Here is a 25,101-nt window from a genome sequence, read left to right as displayed (position 1 = left end):
AGCCTTTTTGGAAGGAAGCCTGGATAATCCTCAAAGAACTCACACTAGACCTCCCATTTGATCCTGCAATCCCATTACTGGGCATGTACCCAGAAGAATAAAAATCATTTTATCACAAGGACATTTGCAGTAGACAGTTTATCGCAGCTCAATTTACAATCACCAAAATGTGGAAATGGCCTAACTGCCCACCAACCCAGGAATGGATTAACAAGCTTTGGTGTATGTACACCATGGAATACTATTCAGCCACTAAAAAGGATAGTGACTTTACATCTTTTGTATTAATCTGGATGGAAGTGGAACACATTCTTCTTAGTAAAGCATCACAAGAATGGAGAATCAAGAATCCCACATACTCAATTCTGATATGAGGACAATTGATTACCTAGTATATGTTGGGGGGTGGGGGAAGGGATATGCAGGGAGAGGGAAGAAAGGAGAGGGGAAAGAGGTCATGGGGTGTGACATACCTCCTGGGGATGGGATATGATCATAAGAGGGACTTTACTTAACATGCAATGCAACCATGTAACCTGGTCTTTTGTACCCTCAATGAATCCCCAATAACAACAGAAAATCATGATATTCTTTTCAGTATATTTATATGTAGTGTGTAATTGGAAACTCAGATGCTAACAAATGGCATGTGTATATTACTAGGTTGCCTAAATAAAACTAGCAATGTTTTTATAGCCCCCTTAAAAGTCATTTGTCCATAATTCATGCCGAAAGCTGAGGTTTTTCTTTAAGGTTGAACTTAAACTGAATGGTTATTGAATATTGAATACATAGAATTAGACATAAGCCCACTTCCTATTGGAGAATAATCTTGATTACTACCTCTAATTCCTGTTATTGTCTTTCTTTTAGCGAGGACTTTAGGAGGAATCTGGATTTTTATGTGTGTTTATGTAATGTGCACGCCCAGTAATGCGAAAGATAGAAACAATGGGAAAGTGAACTTAAAATAACACTATTTCAATTTTCTCCCCTACCCCCCCCAAAAAAATTCTTGTTGAATAGTTTTCTTAAAGGTATCAGACAGATGCAAATGGGAAAGAAAAAATTGGCAGAAATTACTTATAATGTTCCCAGTTCTTTTACACATGGAAATATTCTAATGGAAAACATTGCCACTTATTTGTCAAAGTTAATATTAAAGTTTTTTATTTACTTAGATAGTAAGAGAATATAGAACTAAGAACCTGCCCTAGATTTTTGTTGCTGACAGATCAAATCTTCTACACTATTTATGGGTTCTGAAATACCCACTTCAATTTTCAGTGTCTGAGATGAGGTTTTCTTAATTCTGTGATTCAACATCAGTGATTTCTTCTCTTCTAGGACATACTGATGATTTTTACTTCCTCGAAGAGATAATCACTTAGGAAAAAATGACTCATTCTTGTGCCGTGAAAACTTATTACATCTCTAATATGTTAGTTTTAATGCCCAAATATTTTGTAAGGAACTCAATAATAAGAAATCAACTTAAGGGACTTAAATCATCTCAAAGTGAAAGAATTTGATTCTGATACCATCTTAGCTCATAAGATTTTATTATAATTTAGTGGAATTCCATTGGTTTATCTTGTCTTGCCTTTTTTTTTTTTTTAAACAGGGTTGGTTAGTAGCTAAATTTATGGTTCATTCAGCATATCTATTTAGATACTGACTTTTTAGCATTATAGGGTACATGATTTAGTAGAAAAACAACTTTTAGAAATAGAGTATGTCAGCAGAGAGTTGCTATAGTAAGATGTGTATTTTCTTTTTTTATTTCTCATCAGTCAACTTGAAATAAGACATACTTCATTTGAAGTTTTTCTGTCAGCTTAAACTTAAACTTAATATTTATTTGATAATTACTAGGCCGAGTGTTAAAGGGCTGTTGACTGCTGAATGCTTATTTGATAGTTATATGAATAACTGAAACATGTAATACATTAATTGCTATTTCAAAAAGCTAATACTTGATTAGTGTTCTTTTAAATGAACTAAGTGATAATGATACTGGTTCTTTGTGAACTAAGAGAGTTTTAATTATGGTAGAACCTCCATAGTTGACCACTTCCCTACATTGAGCACTTTCTTAAGTTGGCTTAATTTTCATGGACCAGAAATGCACCATACGTACATATCAGCATGGGAAGCCTAGTTCCTTATGTTGATAACCTCAGACCAGTTTCTGTGCTTCACGTAGCATAAAAACATAAGGTAAAGAACAATACCACAGTTTTAATTATGTTGTCTTAATACAGCGTTATTTGCTCTTCTTTGCCTTTGCCAAGTGGGCTCTAGTTCCACTTCGAGGAATAATTCCATGTAGGAATCTCAGTCTTTGGTTGGGTTTTAAGTAATCTTAAATTAATTTTTTAAATGTATGGAGTTACTTTCTTTATTTTCTTTTTTGTAATAAATTATTGTGAATATTTTAGCATCATGATAATGCAATATACAAATGGGGTTTGGTAGTAAAGAAACAGGATTCAAAAAGTTGCTTCTATCTAGAATGTCTCTGTGGGCCAGGAAGTAAGGCAAGCATGTGAATCCGTGTTGGTGGTTTGTCATTGTGGTTTTAAAATGTGGCATTTTGTGTCTCTTCTCTTGATGCTAGCTAAATCTTAGTGGATTATTGGCTAGCTTTTCTGTTTTTACTCTACATTTAACAACTATCTATTGATTACCCGGAGAAGGTACCTCTGAAGGTCTTTTATATGACATGTAATTCTTATGTGCTTTGTTACCCAGTTTTAGACCAGAAATATAAGTGCATCAAATTGTGAGGAAATAGACTACCACAAGGAGAAATGCTTATAGCAGTAAGAACTGACGGCTGACTTTATGTAGAAAACAAACAATGAGGAGAAAAAAGGGAGAGAAATAACTAAAAAAGCATGGAAGTCTTGTGGATACAGCTAGCATAGATGCAGCTGGCTTCCCAGCGTACCATTCCTGAATTGTGACATGTTATTGTCACAATAATTATATGTTTTATCAGGAAAAAATTAAATCCAGTTCTGCATATTATGTTTTAAAAGGTAGGAATGTTTATAATAGTTTTAAAATGTCTCCTATCAAAATGACTACATAAGAAATGTTTTTAGATTGAAATGATAAACCCTTAGCTATTGGGAAAATTTGGACTATTCAGAAGGACTTATGAACCAGTTTACAATAACCAAGGCTGTATTATGAACATCAGTCATAATTTGGCACTTCACACATTGTTACCAGTTATCAGTCACTTTAATAAAATCCTGATGACAGTTCATTTAGCTGTGACTGTGATGGCAAGTGGATGTGTATTCCATTCAGATGTTTAAAATAAAAGCATCTTTAGCATACTTACTACTTAAATTCTTATTTGGAAGAATTGTTGGAAAGGGAAAGAAAAGCCAATAGTGAAAAAGGAGAAGTTATGACTGGCATACCTGAGCAGACCGCGGAGATCTGTCCCATCCAGAACATGTAAGGAGGGATAGGGCCCGGTGCAGGGATGGCAGCGTTGACTTATATGGGAATACAATGTTTCCTTCATTATGGCAGGGGGAAGGAGTATGTAGCATGTATTTGCTAGGTAGTTTATAGGTTCATTGGTAGAAAGATGAGGAAGCTCTTGTTTGATTTTAATTTTCTCTTTGAAGTTATCTACTGAGAGTAAGAGGGGAGTTATTAGACTTTCCAAGGTCTGTTGGTCATCTTCCGAAATAGCTACCATGGGAAATGGGAAGTTTAACCCAATTACGTTGAAGAGCCAGTTTATCTTATGAATTTATACTGGAGCCATTTGTTAAATTTAGTGCCTATTCTATAAAAAACATAGCGACCAAGGCGTAGGACCAGAGAAAGGAGAGGACTGATTACATTCAGGTTAGACGTACTACATAAAATATGGTAGTATTGTTTGATTTGGTCATTGGAGAGGGACTGAAGCAGAATAGGAGTGGTCTTATTATTATATTAATTTCCAGTAACCATATTATACAATTCACATTTGAAACACTTAAATTTTATATAATGTTTATACTATTTTTGAACAGTGGTTAAATATATTAAAAATAGTGTTTGTTCTTGGAATATTTTCGAAAAAATGTACAAGCAGAGCCTCTTAACAAAAATAGCTTGCTACTGCTGCTTACAGAAGGTTGGATCTGTATTGGTTGCTTTTCAATTAGAGAAGCACATATACGTGCAGGGATTTTATAAGTTTTTGCCCGTATGCAGTTGTGGGAGCTGGTTAAGCAGTCTCTGTAAAGCTGTTGTGTTTTCGTCTGATGTTGGAGCTTGACATCCACAGGGCAGGATCTTGGGAAGGGAAAATGGTTGTAAACAGTGGGGAAACAAGAGGAAGCTGCATCTGCAAGCACAAGCTGGAGCCCTCAAAGATGGAAAAGGATGCTTACCAGTTCTTGTCACATCTGACTTCAGTGGTGTGGATGTCCGGTAGGGGCCAGGAGCTGAGTACACACGTCTGACTCAGAAATTGGAGAGGCTGAAGGAGAGTGGAGGGAAGGGAGTAGTTGCTGCTGGTGCTAGCGAGGAGCCAGCAGATAAGTGACAAAGTGCACAAACCATAAAGTGGTCACTGCTTCACTTTTACCCTTCATGTCCCCCATTAGAAGCCCTTTTGTTGCCCACTTTAGCCAGAAACTTATGGGAAGGGGGATTCTGGTAAATGTACATCATTTATAGACTAGACAAATTGACATAGGGACTACAGTCTACTCCTTGTTACTTTGGAGCATCTCCTTTTAAACCATATTTAATCTACAAATAAAATAATATAAAGCATGCTTCTGCTTAGCATCATATAGTTATTCTACGTGTGACCAAAAACGTGCCAAGCCCTTCCCCAGAAAAGAATATAAAACTATTATTGATACATGTTATATTAGACGGTAAGGGGATATGTGAGGAGAAGAAAAGACACATATGTGGCTAATATAAACATGTATTCACATATACATTTTCATATCAGGATATTGAGGGGATACTTGTAACTGTTACAATATTAATTACTGCAACTGGTCTTGTGGTTTCAACCAGTATTTATAACTTTAATACTTGTGGCTACTAGTTATTCCGTATTCCCTTTGCCCTCAGTAGCACCTTAGCTTGGGCTTGTTCCTTAGCTTAGCTGTGTCTTTGATCAGTGGGGTGACCCAAGCCTTCGTTATAAAGGCCTGGCTGTTTATTTGCAGTCCTGCCTTAATCGAGTTGTAGTTAATCATTGACTTTATTCTTAGGCCATGAAAGCCTAAGAGGTGCTCTAAATGGTCTCCTGCTTTCCAGACATACTTCCCCTGATCTCTGTTGTGTAGTCTGATCTGATTTCCTCTTGATAGGATCAGTCACTCCAGCCAGTACAGTGCTTTTTGATTCAATGGAAGGAGGAGCCAAATCGGCCAGGTGACAGTCTCACATCCAGGTTCAGTGAGTTGCTGTTATGTCCCTTGGTGGAATTATTCCTCCATTTGGAACTAAAACCTCTAGATGGTAGAGTCTATAAAGTGACAGGGATGGGAAGCAAAAATTTTGCTGGTGTATCACTGGGGGCAATAATGATAGACATTTTACCCATATCATTATTCCCATTCACCCCCTAAATTCTCAGACCTGTGAGTCCTGGTGTTGGGAGGATCATAGTTTGGAGGCTGTTCTAGAGCATATACTGCATCCTGAAGAATGTTGCCAAGCCCGAGGTATCGTCACCTCGCTGGCACTCATAATTGTCTTCCAAAGGCCAGTTCACCGTTCTCATCAGCCAGCTGCTTCAGGGTCATGAGGAACATGGTCAGACTTGTGAATTCAGTGAACATGAGCCTATTGCCATACTTAATTTGCTGTGAAATTAGTACCTTGGTCAGAAGTGATGTGTGGAATACCATGATGCTGTTGAGTCTAGAGACAGTAGTTTTAGCAGAAGCATGGCACACAGTGAAGGTAAGTCCATATCCAGTGTGTCTATTCCAGGAAGAACAAAGCACTGCCCCTTCCGTGATGGAAGTAGTCCGGTCTGTTCACCCTGATGCCAGGCCAGTGCCTGATTCTCTAGGGAAGTGTCAGATCAGGGGATCAGTAGCAGTCTCTGCTGTTGGCAGACTGGGTATTCAGCTGTGGATATAGCCCAGTGCGTGCAGATGAGCTCATTCATAACTTCTGCCTCTGCATGGCCACCTTGTTCATAAGCTTGTTGGGGCAATGGTAGGTGTGGCTAGTGATGTAAATATTTTTACATGGGACACAAATGGGTTTGCATTCTGTGTCCATTAGGAGAGGCAGAGCTCCAAACCTCCTGGTGACCATTTCTGTAAATGTGCTCTAAGTCCTGGCTGTCCAGGCAGCCATGATGTTAGAGACCCTCACGACTCCCTCACTTCTGACTGCAAGTTCAGGGATCCCTAAGACCACCCTCAAGGTTTATACTTAACTGAAAGGACTCTCAGAATTGAGTGAAAGGTGTTACTTTCATAGTTAATATTGATTACAGTGAGAGAATACAGATTAAAATTAGTGAAGGAAAAAGATTCGTGGATTTGAGTCACCACGCACAAAGCATCCAGTTGTTTCCTCCCAGTGGAGCTGTGGACAAGTCTTACTTCTTCCAGAAATGATGTGTGGCAGTATACACATTGTGTTACCAACCAGCAATGCTCACCCGAGCCTCACTGTACAGAGTTTTTATTAGGGTTTTGTCACAGACATGATTAATTGCTTGTGTGAATGACCTTGGTTTTCAGTCACTCTGGAGGTGGAGCTGGTATTTGGCTCAAAGCCACGTAATAAAGCACATTGTTGGCATAGACTATCTAGTGTGGCCAGAGGATCCCAGTTAAACAGATAATCTTACCAGGTGGGACACTCCAAGTGTTTAGAGATTATCTCTGAGGAGCAGAGGGCAAAGGCCAGTTCACTCTTTGGGTAAAGTTAAGTTATTTTGTTTTTAAAACAGCTTTATTGAGATACAATTCACACACCACACAGGTCACAACCCATTTAAAATATACAATTCAGGGAGGCACCTGTAGCTCAGTGCAGGGCGCTGGCTACCTACACTGAGGCTGGTGGGTTCGAACCCGGCTTGGGCCAATTAAAAAAAAAATGACAACTGCAACAAAAAAAATAGCTGGGCATTGTGGTGGGCATCTATACTCCCAACTACTTGGGAGGCTGAGGCAAGAGAATCACTTAAGTCCAAGAGTTTGAGGTTGCTGTGAGCTGTGACACCACAGCACTCTACCCAGGGCCGCAGTTTGAGACTCTTTTTCAAAAAAAAAAAAAAAGAAAGGAAGGAGGGCAGGGAAGGGGAGGGGAGGGGAGGACACAATCCAACAATCTTTAGTCTATTTACAGATAATGTGCACCTATCACCCTAGTCAATTTTAGAACATATTTATTACCTCAAAAGGAAGCCCTGCATTATCACTGTCTGTCCCTCTCAAGCCTGTTTCCTTTAGCCCTTAGCACCCACTAATCTATTTTCTATTTAATGGGGTTCCATGTTCTCTACATTTTGTATGAATGGAATCATATAACAGTGGGTCTTTCAGGACTGGTTTCTTTCCCTTAGCATAACGTTTTACAGGTAGTAGTACTTCATTCTTTTTCATGACTAATACTCCATTTTGCATGGCTTTATCACATTTTTTTATCTGTCACTCATGGGCATCTATGCTGTTTCTGCTGTTGACTTTTACAAATAGTGCTGCTATAAGGTTTCATGTACAAATTTTTGTGTGGATATATGTTTTCATTTTCCTTGGGTATATACTAGGACTGGAATTTCTGGCTCATATTGTAACCCATATGTTTAATTTTTTCATTAATCTATGTTTAATTATTTGAAGAGCTACCAGACTGCTTTCCAGAGCAGGTGCACCATTCTACACAGCCATCAGCAGTGTGCGAAGGTTCTGATTTCGTCATGTCCTTGACAGCACATTATTATCTGACCGTTTGCTTCTGGCCATCCTAGTGAGGGGGAAGTGGTTAACTCATTGTGGTTTTGATTTGCATTTGTAGTGTACCAAATTGAGTTTATATAATGTCATAAGCTTTCTTCAGGACTCTTAGTAAAGACAATAAAGAGGTTTATTTTCATGCCTTTCTTCCTTTTCTTTATCTCCTTTCTTCCAGCAGTTTTTAAGGCTGCATAATATTCCATGGTATACATATATCATAATTTATTAATCCATTCATGGGTCGATGGGCACTTGGGCTTCTTCTATGACTTGGCTATTATGAATTGAGCTGCAGTGAACAATCTGGTGCAGATATCTTTGTTATAAAATGATTTTCGATCTTTTGGATATACACCTAGTAGAGGAATTGTAGGATCAAACGGCAGGTCTACTTTTAGATCCCTGAGTATTCTCCATACTTCTTTCCAAAAGGAATGTATTAGCTTGCACTCCCATCAGCAGTGTAGAATTGTTCCTTTTCTCCACATCCACACCAACATCTGGGATGTTTTGGGATTTTGTTATGTGAGTCACTCTTACTGGAGTTAGATGATATCTCAAAGTGGTTTTGATTTGCATTTCTCTGACGATGATGAGTATCTTTTCATGTGTCTGTAGGCCATGTGCCTATCTTCTTCAGAGCAGATTCTATTCAAGTCCCTTGCTCACGATGAAATGGGATTACTTATTCTTTTCTTATTAATAAGTTTGAGTTCTCTGTGGATTCTAGTTATCAAACCTTTGTTAGAAGCATAACCTGCAAATATCCTCTCCCATTCTGAGGGCTGTCTGCTTGCTTTACTCACTGTGTTTTTGGCTGTGCAGAAGCTTTTTGGTTTGATCAGATCCTAGTAATGTATTTTTGGTGTTTCTTCAATTGCCCAAGGGTCCTCCTTATGAAGTATTCTCCCAGGCCAACTTCTTCACTTGCACTCTCTCCAAGAATCTTTATAGTTTCATGTCTTAAGTTTAAAGCTTTTATCCAGTGAGAGTCAACTTTTGTTAATGGTGAAAGGTGTGGGTTCGGTTTCAGTCGTCAACAAGTTGCCAGCCATTCTCCCAGCACCATTTGTTAAATAGGGAATCTTTCCCCCAATTTATATTTTTGATGGGCTTATCAAAGATCATATGACAGGGAGGGGGGAGGTGGGTGGAGGGAGGGGAATTAATGGGATTACACCTGCGGTGCATCTTACAAGGGTATATTTGAATCCTAGTAAATGTGGAATGTAAAGGTCTCGGCAAAATAACTAAGAAAATGCTATGAAAGCTATGTTAACTAGTGTGATGAAAATGTGTCAAATGATCTATGAATCAAGTGTATGGTGCCCCATGATCATATTAATGTACACAGCTATGATTTAATAAAAATAAAAAAAGGAAACAAAACAAAACAAAACAAAGATCATATGACAATAAGTATCTGGGTTCATCTCTTGGTTCTCTATTCTGTTCCATACATCTACCTCTCTGTTTCTGTGCCAGTACCATGCTGTTTTGATCACTATAGATTTATAGTATAGTTTGAAGTCTGGTGGTGTGATTCCTCCTGATTTTTATTTCTGAGTAATGGCTTGGCTATTCGAGGTTTTTTCTGGTTCCATATAAAATGGAATACTATTTTTTCCAGATCTTTAAAGTATGACAGTGGTGCTTTGATAGGGATCGCATTAAACAAAATACTTGTTACTAGAATCCTTTTAAAGTTATTAAGACTTGTGTTAGAATCCAGAATGTCATCTATCTTGGTGAATATTCAGTGTACACTTGAGAGAAAAATGTGTATTCTGCTGCTGTTGGATGGACTTTCTCTCAGTGCCCATTAGGTCCGGCAGTAGTGTGTTTTTGTCTTTCATGTACCTGTTGATTTTCGGTTGTTCTGTACTGATAGAGTGGCATGTAACTCTCTGGTTACATTATGGATCTGTCTTTCTTGCAGTTCTGGTCCTATGTACTGTTACTAGACACATAAACTTTGGGATTGTTAGGTCCTCTTGATGATTTGACTCTTTTGTTATTATCAAACTACCTTTTTTATTATTTATAATGCTGTTTCGTCTGAAATTTACGTTGACATACATAGAGCTACTTCATCTGCCTTCAAGTCTTTGTACATGTCTGTTAACATCCAAGCATATTGCTGTTGCTTTGTATTTGATGAAGAAGAAAACATAGTTTTGTTTTGTTTTAGTAATTAGTACAGTAAGTAGAACATAATAAGAAAAAGAAGGGCGGCGCCTGTGGCTCAGTCGATAAGGCGCCGGCCCCATATACTGAGGGTGGCGGGTTCAAACCCAGCCCCGGCCAAACTGCAACCAAAAAATAGCCGGGCGTTGTGGCAGGCGCCTGTAGTCCCAGCTACTCGGGAGGCTGAGGCAAGAGAATCGCTTAAGCCTAAGAGTTGGAGGTTGCTGTGAGCTGTGTGAGGCCCCGGCACTCTACCGAGGGCCATAAAGTGAGACTCTGTCTCTACAAAAAAAAAGAAAAAGATAAGACATGTTAATGAACAATTATGATCCAGCGTAGTCGTGAGACTGATGTAAGTACAGATCAGGGCCTGGAAGATTGAGGAAGTTTCTTTTGTGGTGGTAACAACTAAATTCTAAGCCTAGGATGGAATAGCAAGTAGAATTAGAGGGGCAACATTGAGGGCAAATTGAGGGCACCATCATGTGCAGAGCCTGAAGCTAACTGTGCTTCTGAGGACTGAAAACAGGGCGGCTGGACGTGTCTGGAGAGGCCGTCAGTGCCAGGTTGTGAGGAGACTTGAAATCGTGATGGTGGCTCACACTTGTGAGTTCTTAGTGTGCACCAGGAACATGCTGTGAGGTTAAGTGCGATAATTCTAATAGGTCGCTAATACTGGTCGAATATCCTTAATCCAAAAATCTGAAATCTGAAGTGCTCTAAATTCTGAAACTTTTTGAGCATCTCTCTGATGCCACATGTAGAAAACTCCATACCTGGCCCATGTGTTCACTCTGAAAAACTCTGACAGCCTTTACCAGAGTTATGGATGCCAAGGACCAGGTAACTGTGTGAGGACGAGCTAATGCAGCAGCAGGTACACTTAAGCGTGAACCTGCTGTGATTCTGTCTGGACGGCTGAGATAGTGAGACTTGCTTTCTGATGGTTCAGTGTATAAGAACTTTGTTACATGCACAAAATTATTTATGTACTGTATAAAATTACATTCAGGCTATGTGTCTAAGGGATATATGAACATAAACGAAGTTTGTGTTTAGAATCAAGTTCCATCTCCATGATATTGCATAGGTACATGCAAAGATTCCAACATCCAAGAAAATCTGAGATCCAAAAACACTTCTGGTCCTAAAAATTTTGGATAAGGAATATTTAATCTATATTGTCATAACCATTGTAAAATGAGAAAGTAAGACATAGAGCATAGATAATAAATAACATGCCCAAGGTTATGCAGATTGAATTTTACCACATTGATTTTGACTGTGGAATCTAAGCTTTTAAATATTATTTTTTCTACATATATGATTTAGTAGGCCAGACCAGAGTTTGGACTTGATCCTGTACACAGTGTAAAACTCTCTGAGGATTTTAATCAAGAACATAGATAAGAAAATAAGATTTGTGTTTTAAAAGCATAATTCTGTCCAGTTTATGTTGGTGGAGGTGTGTAAAGAAGGCACCTAGAGATACGGCAGAAAAATGTTTTACGTTCTTACAGTGTGTCTGTTAATTTTTAAAGTGAAAGTAGTTTCTTGCCTCTGTGATTTTGTTTTCTCATCTATTGGATGAAAATGATGATGGTCCCTACCATCACCCTATAAACAAGAATGAATTGCATAGAATTGGAAATAGTAAATATTCAATAAATTTTAGCTATTGTAATGATGATGGTGATGATGATGATAGATTGACTCTTAAAAGTCAAGGTTAAATTTTAATGATGTTTTCTTTTTCTTTTCTTTCTTTCTTTTTTTTGTTTGTTTTTTTAGAGACAGAGTCTCACTCTGTTGCCTTTGGTAGAGTGCTGTGGCATCACAGCTTGCAGCAACCTCCAGCTCTTGGGCTTAGGAGATTCTCCTGCCTCAGCCTCCCGAGCAGCTGGGACTACAGGTGCCCTCAGCAATGCCTGGCCATTTTTTTATTGCAGTTTGGCCAGGGCTGTGTTCGAACCCGCCACCCTCAGAATATGGAGCCAGTGCCCTACTCACTGAGCCACAGGCACCACCCCTTTTTCTTTTGTTTTTAATGTATAAATTGTATCCTAGAACTTACTGATGTGCTTTTAGGAACCTACAGTACAATAAAATTTTAACTACTGCCTTCTTCTCCTTACTACTGTTATTTTGCTTTTTCAGTTTATGGGAAAAGCAGATGGAGACTATTATACTCTGGATGACATGTTTGTCTCCAAAGCAGCCGAGAGAGAATGTCGCAGCGAAGAAGAGAAACAGAGGAGGAAAGCTGTTGCTGAGCATCGGAATCTTGCTGCACAGATGGAGAAATGTCTGTATTGTTTTGACAGCTCTCAGTTTCCCAAGCACCTTATTATTGCAATAGGACTTAAGGTAAGAAGTATAACATTTATTAATCTTTGCTTACTTTCACATAGAACTCGTGTGTTTCCTCCTAGATTATTTCACAGTTTGAAGAGGTTTATATTTTCTTTCTTTTACTTATTACGTCTGTCTCCTAATAGTTTTTAAGCTCCATGGAGACAGAGATGACTTTTACTCAACTGCTGTATACCAATCATCTAGCCTTGTTTGTGGTACATAATAGTCATTTATTTCAATAAATGTTTAGTGATTTAATTCTTACATTGAGCAAAATAGTTTTGTATGCCTGACATGTGATAGACCCTAATTAGTCACTGGGAAAAAGTAGAGAATCAGGTAAACTTCTGGAGCTTGTATTCTGGTGAAATAGGCCAGAAAATAAATAAAGTAATAATTGCCTTGATTTAAGAGAATGTTAATTGTCATATGCAAATAAAGTGAGGGAATGGGGTAAAATGATGGGGGTATTATTTTTGATGTGGTGGTCTGGAAGGCTTCTCTGAGATATGTGAGATATGTTAGTAAAGATATGTGAGGTGGAAAGGAGCAAGTAACATGAGGAAATGAATGAGTGATGTTTCCAGAAGGAACATCACTGAGGGTAAAGCCTTGAGCAGGAACCGAGCTTGGCACCGATGGAACTGGAGTCTGGAGCGGAGGGAGAGGGGAAGGCAGAAGAGGTGGCGTGAGCGACCCGCTCCCGGGAGGCAGGGAGGCGTGGTTCGGGGAATGTGCCTGCGTGTGTTGGTGCTGTTTGTCTCGTGTGTGCGCCCTCACCAGGCCCCTCACACTGTAGTCTTTAGTGTCTTTAGATCATTAAAATAGTTAATATGTTAGTTTGGATTTTGGTTTCTTTTACTTAACTTACTGTCTCTTCTCTTTTCTTTCATGCTTTATCAAAAAAGGTGGTAAAAATTCTGTTCAAAATTTAACCAACTTTTTAAAAACCCACCTTAACCAATTACCCATATTAATTTTTCTAACTTCCTTTCCTGACTTTCAGGTAAACATTTAAATTTTTACAATTATTATCTCATGTATGAATATTTTATTCCCCTTTAAAAATGTGAGACTAAATAGGGTAATACTTAAATTTTTCACACAGTGCCTTAGGGAAACTTCAGGGTTTCTTTCTTTTTCCCTTGTGGACTGAAGACAGGCCGAGTCCAGAGAGGCACAGAGGTGTGAAGTCTGCGGACGCTCGGTGGCATCCTCATTACAGGCTGTGCTCCCAGGGAGGTGTTTCTGTTCACAGGAAATTGTCTTGGCTGATAAACAGAAATTTCTGTTTTTTTAAGTCTTGCATTGTCTGTTCAACATTCCTTTACTTTTCTTCTGTTTTCCTTTTTGGTTGTGAACTAGTCACGTTTTCCAATTAGTCATTTCTAATGGTGTTCAATTTTTTTTGCTTTCAATTTTTGAGAATTGACTATTCTGTTTTTTTGCCCTTGGACCACGCTTTTAATTCTGAAGGTTTTGAGATCATTTGAATCTCTCCTTTCTCCACCTGTGCTTTATTTTGCTGTCTTTGCTTTAAAAACTACCATTTACCTTCAGCCTTTGATCTGTGCATATTTCAGTATAGAAATATTTGAAATACTGATCAGAAGGAATTTTATCAATTTCCCACAATATTGATCTGACTGCCTATCTCATCCATTGTAGCTAATATATAACAAATTATTCCCCAAGTTAATCACATATGGTTATGAGTTTCTAAGGAGTTACTTTGCCCTTAAGCTGAAATATAATAACAAACAGTATTTCAGAGCCACTTGATAGTTCTCACCTTATATTTCTAATATTTAAAGTAATTTCTGAAATTCAAATATATTAATGAAACTATATTTGCATTCAGAGAGACAGTAAACTTTCTGAGCAGCCAGCCTTGCCTTCTCTCTCTTTTCTTTTTATAAAAGTGGTCTATCTACCTTCTTATCTTAATATTATGCTTTAAAAAACATCCAAAACTTTTTTTAGAACAATAGTTTTACATTTCCAGAAAAATGGAGAAGACAGCACATGGAGTTCCATGTCCCTGGGACCCAGTTTCCTTTCTTACTAGCATCTTAACTCCAGTGTAGTCTGTCTGTTACAATTACACAATTAGTACTGATGCTGTTACTGAGGAGTTTATGGAGATTTCTGTAGTTCTTACCTAGTGTCCTGTTTTTCTCCAGGATCCCACCAGTCACATCTTCTTAGGCTCTTTTTGGCTGGGACAGTTTTTTAGACTTTCCTTGTTTTTGGTAACCTTGAGAGTTTTCAGGTGTACTGGCCAGGTATTCTCTATTCTATTAGAATTTGTCTGATGTTTTCCTCATGGCAAAACTCAGATTTTGGTTTTTGGAAGGCAAACCACAGAAATAAAATGGCATTTTATGACATTGTCTCAGTGTGATGTATCTCTGTTGATGTTGACCGCTGTTGACTGGCTGAGTTAGTGTTTTTCTGTCTATCCACTGTGAAGTTAATCTCCCTGACTCTCTTTTCTCCCCCTCCCCCTAAGTATACTCTTTGGAAGAAAATCACTGTGCATAGTCTGTGCATAAGGAGTAGAGAGTTATGTTTCCCACATTCAGCCATCCCTGCCTAACTCCTGGCCAAAGCTGATCTGTTTTTATGTTTTCTGTCCTTTTAGAATGATTGAAATCATGCCTGGTAATAGTCTTTTCAGACTGGCTTCTTTCACTTAACAGCATGAGTTTAAGGTCCTTCTAGGTCTTTTCATGGCCTTAGTAGCTCATTTCTTTTTATGGCTGAGTAATTTTTCATTGTATAGCTGTGCTAGTTTATTTATCCTTACACCTTTTTAAGGGTATCCTGATTGCTTTCAGTTTTTGACAATTCTAAATAAAGCTACTATAAACAGTTGTATGCATGTTTTTGTGTACATATAAGTTGTCAAATTAGTTGGGTAAACACTAGCTGGATTACATGGTAGGACTATTCAGCTTTGCAGGAAACCACCAAACCATCTCCCAAAGTGTTGCCCAATTATTCATTTCAAACAGCAATGAATGAAAACTTCATTACTCTACATCTTTACCAGCATTCGGTATAGCATTGTCAGTTTTTTGGATTTTAGTAATCCTCTAGTGGTATTTCATTGTTTTGATTTTCAATTTTTTAATGACAGAGATACTCAGCATCTTTTCATATGCTTTTTGCCATCTGTATATTATCTTTGGTGAGGTGTCTCTAGAAATCTCTTGCTTAATTTTTAATTATTTGTTTTTTTCTTATTCTTGAGCTTTAAGATTTCTTTCTTTCTTTTTTTTTAATGTATAATTTGGGCACAGTTCTTTTACCAGATATCTGTTTTGCATATGCTTTCTTCCAATCAGTGGCTCATGTTTTTATTCTTTTAAGAGTGTCTTTTGCAGAATAGAAGTATTTAATTCTTCATGAAGTTTGAGTTACCATTTTCTCTTTAATTATGCTTTTCATGTATATCTAAAAATTGTCAAACCCAGGGTCAAGTAGATTTTCTCCTACAATTTTTTTCTAGATGTTTTGTAATTTTGCATTTTATATTTAGGGTTAATTTTTGTGAAAGACGTAAGATTTCTCTAGATTCATGTTTTTGCACGTGCATGTCAGTTGTTCCAAGCACCACTTGTTGAAAAGACAATCCTTTATTGAATTACCTTTGCTCCTTTATCAAAGATGAGTTGATTGTGTTTATGTGGTCCTGTTTCTGGGCTCTGTAGTCGGTTCTGTTGATCTATATGTCAGTACCGTGCTGTCTTGGCTACTACATTAAATCTACAGTAAATCTTAGGTAGTGTGAGACTTCGACTTGGCTTTAAACTTTAGAACAAATACTCTAATATCTAAAAAATAGCTTGCTGAGAGTTTGATTTGGATTGTATTGAATCTATAGATCAATGGTAGAATTAATCAATACTGAGTTTTTGAATCCACAGACATAACATTTCTCTGTTTATTTTGATCTTTTCTGGTTTCTTTCATCAGAGTTTTATAATTTTCCACACCCAGATCCTGTACATATTTTATTAAATTTATACTTAAGTATTACACTTTGGGAATGCTATTGCAAGTGGTATTGAATTTTAATTGTTCATTGCTAATACATGGAAAGTAGTTACTTTTGTATATTAGCCTTCTATGCTATTACTTTGCTTAGTCACTTATCAGTTCCAGGAAATTTTTGTTGATTCTTTGTGATTGTCCACATAGACAATCATGTTACAGGTGAATGCTGTACTTTTTATGATATCGTTATTAGTATTTTCAGCAAACTGTGAGGCTTTTTTTCTTTTTTGATGCAAAGTCTCACTTTATTGTGCTCAGTAGAGTGCTATGGCATCACAGCTCACAGTAACCTCAAACTCTTGGGCTTAAGGTGCCTGCCACACAACTGGCTATTTTTAGAGATGGGTCTTGCTCTTGCTCAGGCTGGTCTCAAATTCCTGAGCTCAAGTAATCCATCTGCCTTGGCTGCCCAGAGTGCTGGCCGTATGAGGGTTTTTCCCAGAGTAGGTTAGCAGTCAATGGATGGGTATTTTATAGAATAAGCCAAAGAAGTGTTATGCTCATAACTTGAAGATTTGTGTTTATTCTTTAATATTTGTATATGATTCCATTCATCTGCTTTTAATTTGAGTTAGAAAAAGAAACAGAATTGTTTAATTCATTCATTCATCAGGTATTGAGCATTTAGTATCATCTGTCAGGCATTGTTAGGTCCTAGAAATATAAATGCAGCTAAAATCTTTTCAGGTTGTTTACACTTTTATGAGAGCAGACAAAAGCATAAATAGACCAGCCTTAACTGCTGTGATATATGTGCCAGGAGAGTTACAGGAACACAGAAGAGTATATCAGTTACCCTGGAGTATCTGGAAGACTCCTCCAGTACCCTGGAGCCTCTAGAAGGCTTCTAGAGAAGTGAGTCTTGTGCTACAGTGTAGTGGTAGAGTAGGATACATGCCAGGGATTAGAAGATAGAGGACAACATGGTTTATTCTTGGAACTACAAGTTGTCTGAAGTGGGTGCTGCCTTTATTGGACTTCATACTTCAGATTTATAAAGACTGTGTATAAAAGCTGAGAATTAGCTCTTCCATTTATACTTTTATTTTGGCCGGGGCTGGGTTTGAACCCACCACCTCCGGCATATGGGACTGGCGCCCTACTCCTTGAGCCACAGGCGCTGCTCGTGGGTGAAGAGGAGAGGTAATAATATTCATATGTAACAGACTACACTGAAATGTATGGTGAAGACCATAGTCAGCTGTTAAGTCTTGATTGTATGGGTAGGCAGTCTGGTCTGGTTTTAGCTGCCTGACTCTGCACCTGTAGTTAGCTGCTGGGTCACCTGGCCTCAGGCCTAGGATGGTCTCAGCTGGGATGGCACATTTGTTGTATGTGGTTTCTAGTCTTCCAGTGGGCTAGCATGGGCTCGTTCATATGGGGGCTACACTCATTCCAAGACAATGAGCAAAAGTGCACTGGGGCTCTAGAGGCCTAGACTTGGACCAGACCACAATCACTTCTACCTTATTCTTTTGGCCCTTGTGAGTCACAGGCCAGGTCTCCACCCCTTGACGGGAGAAGCTACAGTAATGCTGTAAAGGGTGTGGGTGTTTGGAGGACTGAACAGCCTAATGTGTTTGTGTAGTCAATCTACTTCAGAAGACTTCTTCAGAATTTTTACTTATACCCTCTTAAAATGCTGTAATGGAGAGACCTTTGTCTCAAGTGATCCCATCTAATTTTTGACTAGTTATTTTTATATTCTTCTAGCAAATTTACATAACTCAAATCTCTCCCCGAATTCTGGGTTCACTTATTTAATAGCTTTTCCACTTGGAAGTCTAATAGATATTTGAGACAGAATGTCCCCTCCCTCCCTTTACCGTTACCCCATCTGATACCTGCCCCAGTACATCTTCATCCTCCATTTGCTCAGATTAGACACTGGGGTAGTTCTTACTGCCCATCTCTAAATCCTATTGAATGAATAAGTTTCACAGTGTATTCCTATCTGATCACGTCTCTTGATCTCTATACCTCCTATTGTGGCTCCAGTGACCCTCGTCTGTTGCTGGACTCTTGTGTGCAATAGTTGCCTAATGGACCTTTCTGGTTCTTCTCTTGTCCCCTTCTCTATACAGTAGCCAGAGTTATATTTTCATATTTTCAAATTTAGGTCTGTATCAGTCAAATCTGGCTCTCAGACAAAAGCCAGACTCCTTATTGTGGCCTGTAGGCCCGTTCCCTCCCATTGCCTCCCTCCCGGGCTCTCCCCTCTCAGCCACACTGGCCGACTGTGGGGAGCACACCCAGTCTACTCCTTTCTCACAGGCCTTTTCTTCTCCCTGGAGCACTTCCTGCATACACCCTTCCCTGTTTTAGGTTCATCTTAGATGTCATCCCAGCCGGTGCTCCTTAACTTCTCTTTGGACACTTTTTGTGCTCTTTTCCTATTATGTCTTTTTAGAAACCCTTCTCACTGTCTGACATGCTGTACCTTTCACTTGTTTATTTGTTTTTTCCCCCATGTCTTAGTTTGGGCTGTTAGATCATGAATACTATAGACTAGGTGATGTATCAACAATGGAAATTTATTTCTTACAGTTCTGGAGGCTAGAAAATCCAAGATCAAGGTGCCAGCAGATTCAGTGTCGGGTAAGGGCCCATGTCCTAGTTTATGAAGAGCCTTTTTCTTGCTGGGTCCTCACATGTCCCTTTGAAAGGGACAAACAGACTCTCTGGGGCCTCTTTTTTTTTTTTTTTTTTTTGAGACAGAGCCTCAGGCTGTCGCCCTGGGTAGAGTGATGTGACGTCACAGCTCACAGCAACCTCCAACTCTTGGGCTTAAGCGATTCTCTTGCCTCAGCCTCGCAAGTAGCTGGGACAATAGGTGCCTGCCACAACACCTGACTATTTTTGGGTTGTAGTTGTCATTGTTGTTTGGTGGGCCCAGGCTGGATTCGAACCTGCCAGCTCTGGTGTATGCGGCTGGAGCCTTAGCTGCTTGAGCTACACGTACCAAGCCTGGGGCCTCTTTTGTAAGGGAACTATATATACTCCATAAATGTGGCCCTTCCCCTCAGGTTCTAATCACTGCCCAGGGAAAAATAATTTTCAATATCTATTTTAGGTGATGGTTATGTTTATAACACTTTTAAAATTAATTTTATTGCATGTTATCTGACCTATGAGTGATATTTGACCTGGCTCTTTTTTTTTTTTTTTTTTTTTTTGTAGAGACAGAGTCTCACTTACCGCCCTCAGTAGAGTGCCGTGGCATCACACAGCTCACAGCAACCTCTAACTCTTGGGCTTACGCGATTCTCTTGCCTCAGCCTCCAGAGCAGCTGGGACTACAGGCGCCCGCCACAACGCCCGGCTATTTTTTTTTTTTTTTGTTGCAGTTTGGCCGGGGCTGGGTCTGAACCCGCCACCCTCGGCATATGGGGCCGGCGCCCTACTCACTGAGCCACAGGCGCCGCCCTTGACCTGGCTCTTTATCTCAGTATATCACTTAGGAAGTTTAGTTATTCTCTTCAATATTTCAGTTTCTAAGTTTTATAGCCCCCCCCACCCTCCTATAACTGTGATGGACTGTGTGACGATGACTGGTGGCTCACAGGAGCTGTGCTATGCGCGATGCCCAAAGCCAAAGCCTGTCTGTGTATGGAAGAGCAAGACTTCAGCACGTTTGTTAATGCCTCCTTCAGTTTTGCTTTGAATTGGGGAACTGTTTACAGAAGTTTTCGAGACAGTCACACTTTACTGGATCCTGCTGTGGACTGGCCAGTCCAGCTTTTCTAAGAGAAGTGGAGCCCCAGCCTCATAGAGGTTGCAACTTACCCGCAGTCACAAAGCTAGGCCATGGCAGAATTGGAATCTTGTTTCTCCTTGTTGAAACTGGATGTTGGAAATTGTAAAACTACTGTGTACTTGTAAGGAAATTAGCCCTTTGTCACAAGTATTGCCATCCCCACCCCATTGTCTGTTGATTTATTTTCCCATTCAGAAATTTAAAAATCAAATGAGGTTAATTTTATTAGTGTCTTTCTTTATGGTGTCTATGCCTTTTTGTCATACTTAGGAATAACTATTGTACTCCAAGATTCTTTTGAAAATTGTTTGCTTTAGCATAGATATGTATGGTAGAGTACGGCTTATTATTAAATAGCAGATTCCTGTCAAAAAAAAAAAAAGAGGCCTGTTGCTAGTCCTTTAGCTCTTAAAATCTTTCTTTTTTTTCTTTTTGCAAATATGGTTGTGATTTTACTGTAAATTTATGCAGATACCGACCCACCCCTACTTTGTTGTTTCTCATTATTCTGTTAAATAAATAAAGTTCTGCCATGTAAAATATTTCTAGTTAAAACTTAAAAAAAATAATAGAAAATAGAAAAACCATTTTGTTCACTACATATATTTCAGTTAACCTTTCTTTTTTTAAGACAGTTGTGTATAATGGAAAAAAAGTACCAGCTTTTAGATAATTTGTGTATACAACTAAATACAGCAGTAAAGCCATTCTAAAGTCATTTCCTTTCTTTCTTAGCTGGGTTAATTCTCCTTTCTTAGCTAATGAGAGAAGGAATGCCTGATTAATGAGCGTCAGTTGGACAACTCAAATTACCAGGCTATGTGCCTTTTTATTTTTGGGCAAATTGTGTTGTTTCAAGAATTTTAAAAAATATAGCTCCTTAAAGTTAGGGGTAAAGTTTCGTTCATTCTGCCCTTCCTTGGCTAATCTTAATCTTTGATGTGTAAGTGAAAATTGAGACTTGTGCTCTCAGTTTCCAGTTTATTAAAAACCATCTTTATGGCTTTTACAATGTTTAAACTTCCCTATTAGGAGCTCATCTGTTATAACTAAGACTAAATAGTAATAATATTTCACCTTTCGATTGTTTCCCACAGGTTTACTTATGTTTACCCAACTCCTGCTCTCTCACTGAGGGCCACTGCCTGATAGCCCCTTTGCAGCACCACAGAGCAGCTACTTTATTGGATGAAGACATCTGGGAGGAAGTTCAGGTCAGCACCATATGCTCATCATCACTGCAGGGCTCATGAGCAGTTGTTGCAAACTATTGTGAAGAATTCCAGCCAGTTTTATACCTTTATTCAATGACTTTAGTTTCTGAACTTAAATACTTGTGTTTTCATAGTTTGGGATCATAATGTTTCTATCATTTTATTTCCCTTATGTACCCCTGGTTTTGAAAACTTTTGTCTACTAAATAAACTGTGACAAAGTAATAATTATTTTTACTTAAAAGAAATCAATCTAAGATTTCTAATCAGTGCTTTGTGTAGTATGAGAGAGTCATTATTACCACAGGAAGCTAATAAATTCCAGCCAAAAAGAAAGAAATTTTCAGATAATGAAAAGAGATGTAAAGAGTCACAAGTTTATATTTAGCAGTTGCTATATTTTCCTGTTGTGGAATTGGCCTTCTCAGCGGCCTTGGTTTGTGGTGATTGTGTTAATAGCTCTAATTTCTGCTCTTCTGCCTTCATAACCTGGTCCAACTTCTGGATTCAGGGATTTTTTTTTTTTATTGCTTCACAAGAGACCACAGATCTTGGCCGCGCGTGCTAAGGATATCAGAGGAGGAGGTGTTCAATGCATTGCATGAAATTTATTCTCTTGTACCCTGTGCTTTCTAAGTTTATGCTGTGAAAGGTAGAAGAGCAGTTTGTTTTATTACATCTGTAGCCAAAAAAGAGTAAGAATGAAGACAGGCATTTTTTTGGCTGGGGCTGTGTTTGAACCTGCCACCTCTGGCGTATCGGGCTGGCGCCCTACTCCTTTGAGCCACCGGTGCCGCCCAAGACAGGCATTTTTTTATCTGAAACTTTGGTTCTTCTGAGTTGTAGATACTATGACCAGTGTGTAATTTAAGGTGGAAAATATGGAGATTTGGTTTTCAGAATTATTTTAGAATTTTTGGGGGGATGCCTTTTAAAAATTTATGCATATAAAACTGATGTAACTTATAGTAAATTATAGTGCCAAAAATATTTTAAGTAATTACAAGAATCTAGTGTGTAGGTTTTTTATTTCTATAAGCATTTAATCTACTTGGCGAAAGAAAATCGAAGTGGATAAAGAAGAAATGTATTCAGTTCAACAGATACTGAGTACGTGAACATAATATTTTAGTTGCTGTGAGAAATGCAGAGATAAAATGGTTTATTAATTCTGCCAAAAGTATGGATTATGCTAGTTCACATTGTATTATAATTTTACAGATTTTATGGAAAACAAGAGAGGGAGGAAAAGCTAAATTGTTTTATGCAAATAATGGCTTTATAAACCCTTTTGTGTAATAAATGGAAAAACTTGTTAGAAATTATAAATTACTTCAGGTAGTTAATGAAATGTCTGAATCCTAGATTAAAGAAGTAGTTCATAAATTTTTTTTTTTACTTTACAATATGTACAACAACTCAAATTAATTCTGTTCTGATATTATTTACCTCTTTTGTTGGATAGATTTAAAAAATGGTTTAACTTAACACAAAATATTGTTTGCAAATACAAAAGCCTCTTCTTTCAGGTGGTTTTTAATCACCATTATCACCAAAATTTAAATTTAATTTTAGACCTTCTATTTAATAGAAAATGCAAAGGTAAATTTCGGTAGTACACAGTTTTTTATGTATTTTTTATTTTTAATTTCCTTGCTTATTTTTTATTTTTATTTCTTTGCTTTTTTTTTTTTTGTTGTTGTTGTTGTTGAGACAGAGTCCCACCCTATGCCCTGAGCAGAGTGCAGTGGTGTCATAGCTCACTGCAACTTCAGACTAGGGCTATAGGCATCCTGTTGCCTCAGCCTCTGGAAGCCACTGGGATTACAGGTGCTGGCTGTGGCGCCTGGGTGGGTTTTTTCATTTTTTTTAGGAGTTGGGGATCTCACTCTCGCTCAGGCAAGTCTCAAATTCCTGAGCTGACGCAATTTTCCCCCCTTAGCCTCCCACAGTGCTGGGATTATAGGCGTGAGCTACCGTGCCTTGTTGTAGTACACAGTTTTTTTTTTTTTTTTGAGACAGAGCCTCAAGCTGTCACCCTGGGTTGAGTGCTGTGGCATCACAGCTCACAGCAACCTCCAATTCCTGGGCTCAAGCGATTCTCCTGCCTCCACCTCCCAAGTAACTGGGACTACAGGCGCCAGCCACAACGCCCAGCTATTTTTTGGTTGAGCCATCTTTGTTGTTTGGCAGGCCCAGGCTGGATTCGAACCCGCCAGCTCAGGTGTATGTGTCTGGCTTGAGCCACAGGCACCGAGCCAGTACACAGTTTAATAATCACAAATTTCAAATTAATAAGGTCCAAATTATTAGTTTTTTTTGTTTTTTTTTTTGAGACAGAATCTCACCCTGTCCTCTTGGGTGGAGTGCCATGGCTCACAGCAACATCAAACGCTTGGGCTCCTGCAATTCTCTTGCCTCAGCCTCCTGAGTAGCTGGGACTATAGGTGCCTGCCATAACACCTGGCTAGTTTTTCTATTTTTAGTATATATGGGGTCTTGCTTTTGCTCAACTTGAACTCCTGAGCTCAAGCAATCCGCTCACTTAGGCCTCCCAGTGTGCTAGGATTATAGGTGTGAGCCACTGTATGTAGCCAAAATTATTAGTTTTGTTAAATACATAATGACACTTGGTCCCCTTTAAATTCTTACCACTTTGACAAATTTGCTTAAACACATGCATATGCTATAGTCTGACACTATAGACTCATTTTTTAAAATATCCCAATTGGCAGCAGGAGAGAGAGTCTGACCCTTGATGCTTGTTGACTGTGGACTTCACAGGGGAGTGAAGAGTGGGGACATTTCACTGGGAAACAGCCACTGTTGGTACCTGGAGGTCCTTTTCTTAGAACTGGACGGACCCTCCAGAAAAAGACTCTTTCAGTCTCCAGCCAAGGTCATTCATTGCTGGCAACAATACTTGCCAGCCAGTATTCTGGGAGCTGAGAAGGTGAAAAACCCTGGGAGTGGCAGAATGTTGAACATTTAAGGACATTAAGTAGCCTTTCCTATAACACCTGTGTTTTCATAACGTATACTCTCAATTGTGTCTGGATTTCCCAGCTCAGCTACCTTGTTTTACCTTTTCCAGAAGGTAATCCTGTATCCTATATGTTCTGCTGATGAAGAGAGGATCTAGCATATTAATTGCGTTTTCAAAATGCTTTCAATTAAGTCATCTGTTTTTAGCCACTCTTTACCTCCACTTTCATAAATACTTTGTGCTGCCAATTCCTGAGCATTCTGTGGGTTCTGCTGGATGTGGTGGCGAGCGCCTGTGGTCCCAGCTGTTTGGGAGGCTGAGACAGGAGGATTGCTTGAGCCCAGGAGTTTTGAGGTTGCTGTGAGCTATGACATCATGGTACTTTAGTCTGAGGCAACAGAATGAGACTCTGTCTCAAAAAATTAAAATTAGAAAAAAACAACTCTACTATATCAATAACTATGTTAAATTACAAACAGTTCTAAACATATCAATTAAAAGATAGAGTTTGGTAGAGCATAATAAATACCCCAGCTATATGCTGCCTTCAGGGAACCCACTTCAAATGTAATA

At 38.7% G+C, this 25,101-nt stretch overlaps 1 protein-coding gene across 1 annotated transcript in view; it reads left to right on the top strand.

The window, feature by feature from the left end:
• Positions 1 to 25,101, top strand: part of CWF19L2 (CWF19 like cell cycle control factor 2) — a 174,126-nt gene that overhangs the window by 128,306 nt on the left and 20,719 nt on the right. The window contains exons 15-16 of the mRNA XM_053595609.1: positions 12,312 to 12,521; positions 21,426 to 21,542. Of these exons, the coding sequence (XP_053451584.1) occupies positions 12,312 to 12,521; positions 21,426 to 21,542 (327 nt within the window). The remainder of the gene's footprint in view (positions 1 to 12,311; positions 12,522 to 21,425; positions 21,543 to 25,101) is intronic.

Source organism: Nycticebus coucang, chromosome 6, assembly GCF_027406575.1.
Source record: "Nycticebus coucang isolate mNycCou1 chromosome 6, mNycCou1.pri, whole genome shotgun sequence".
Lineage (NCBI taxonomy): Eukaryota > Metazoa > Chordata > Mammalia > Primates > Lorisidae > Nycticebus > Nycticebus coucang.
This window is presented reverse-complemented; position numbering and strand designations above follow the sequence as displayed.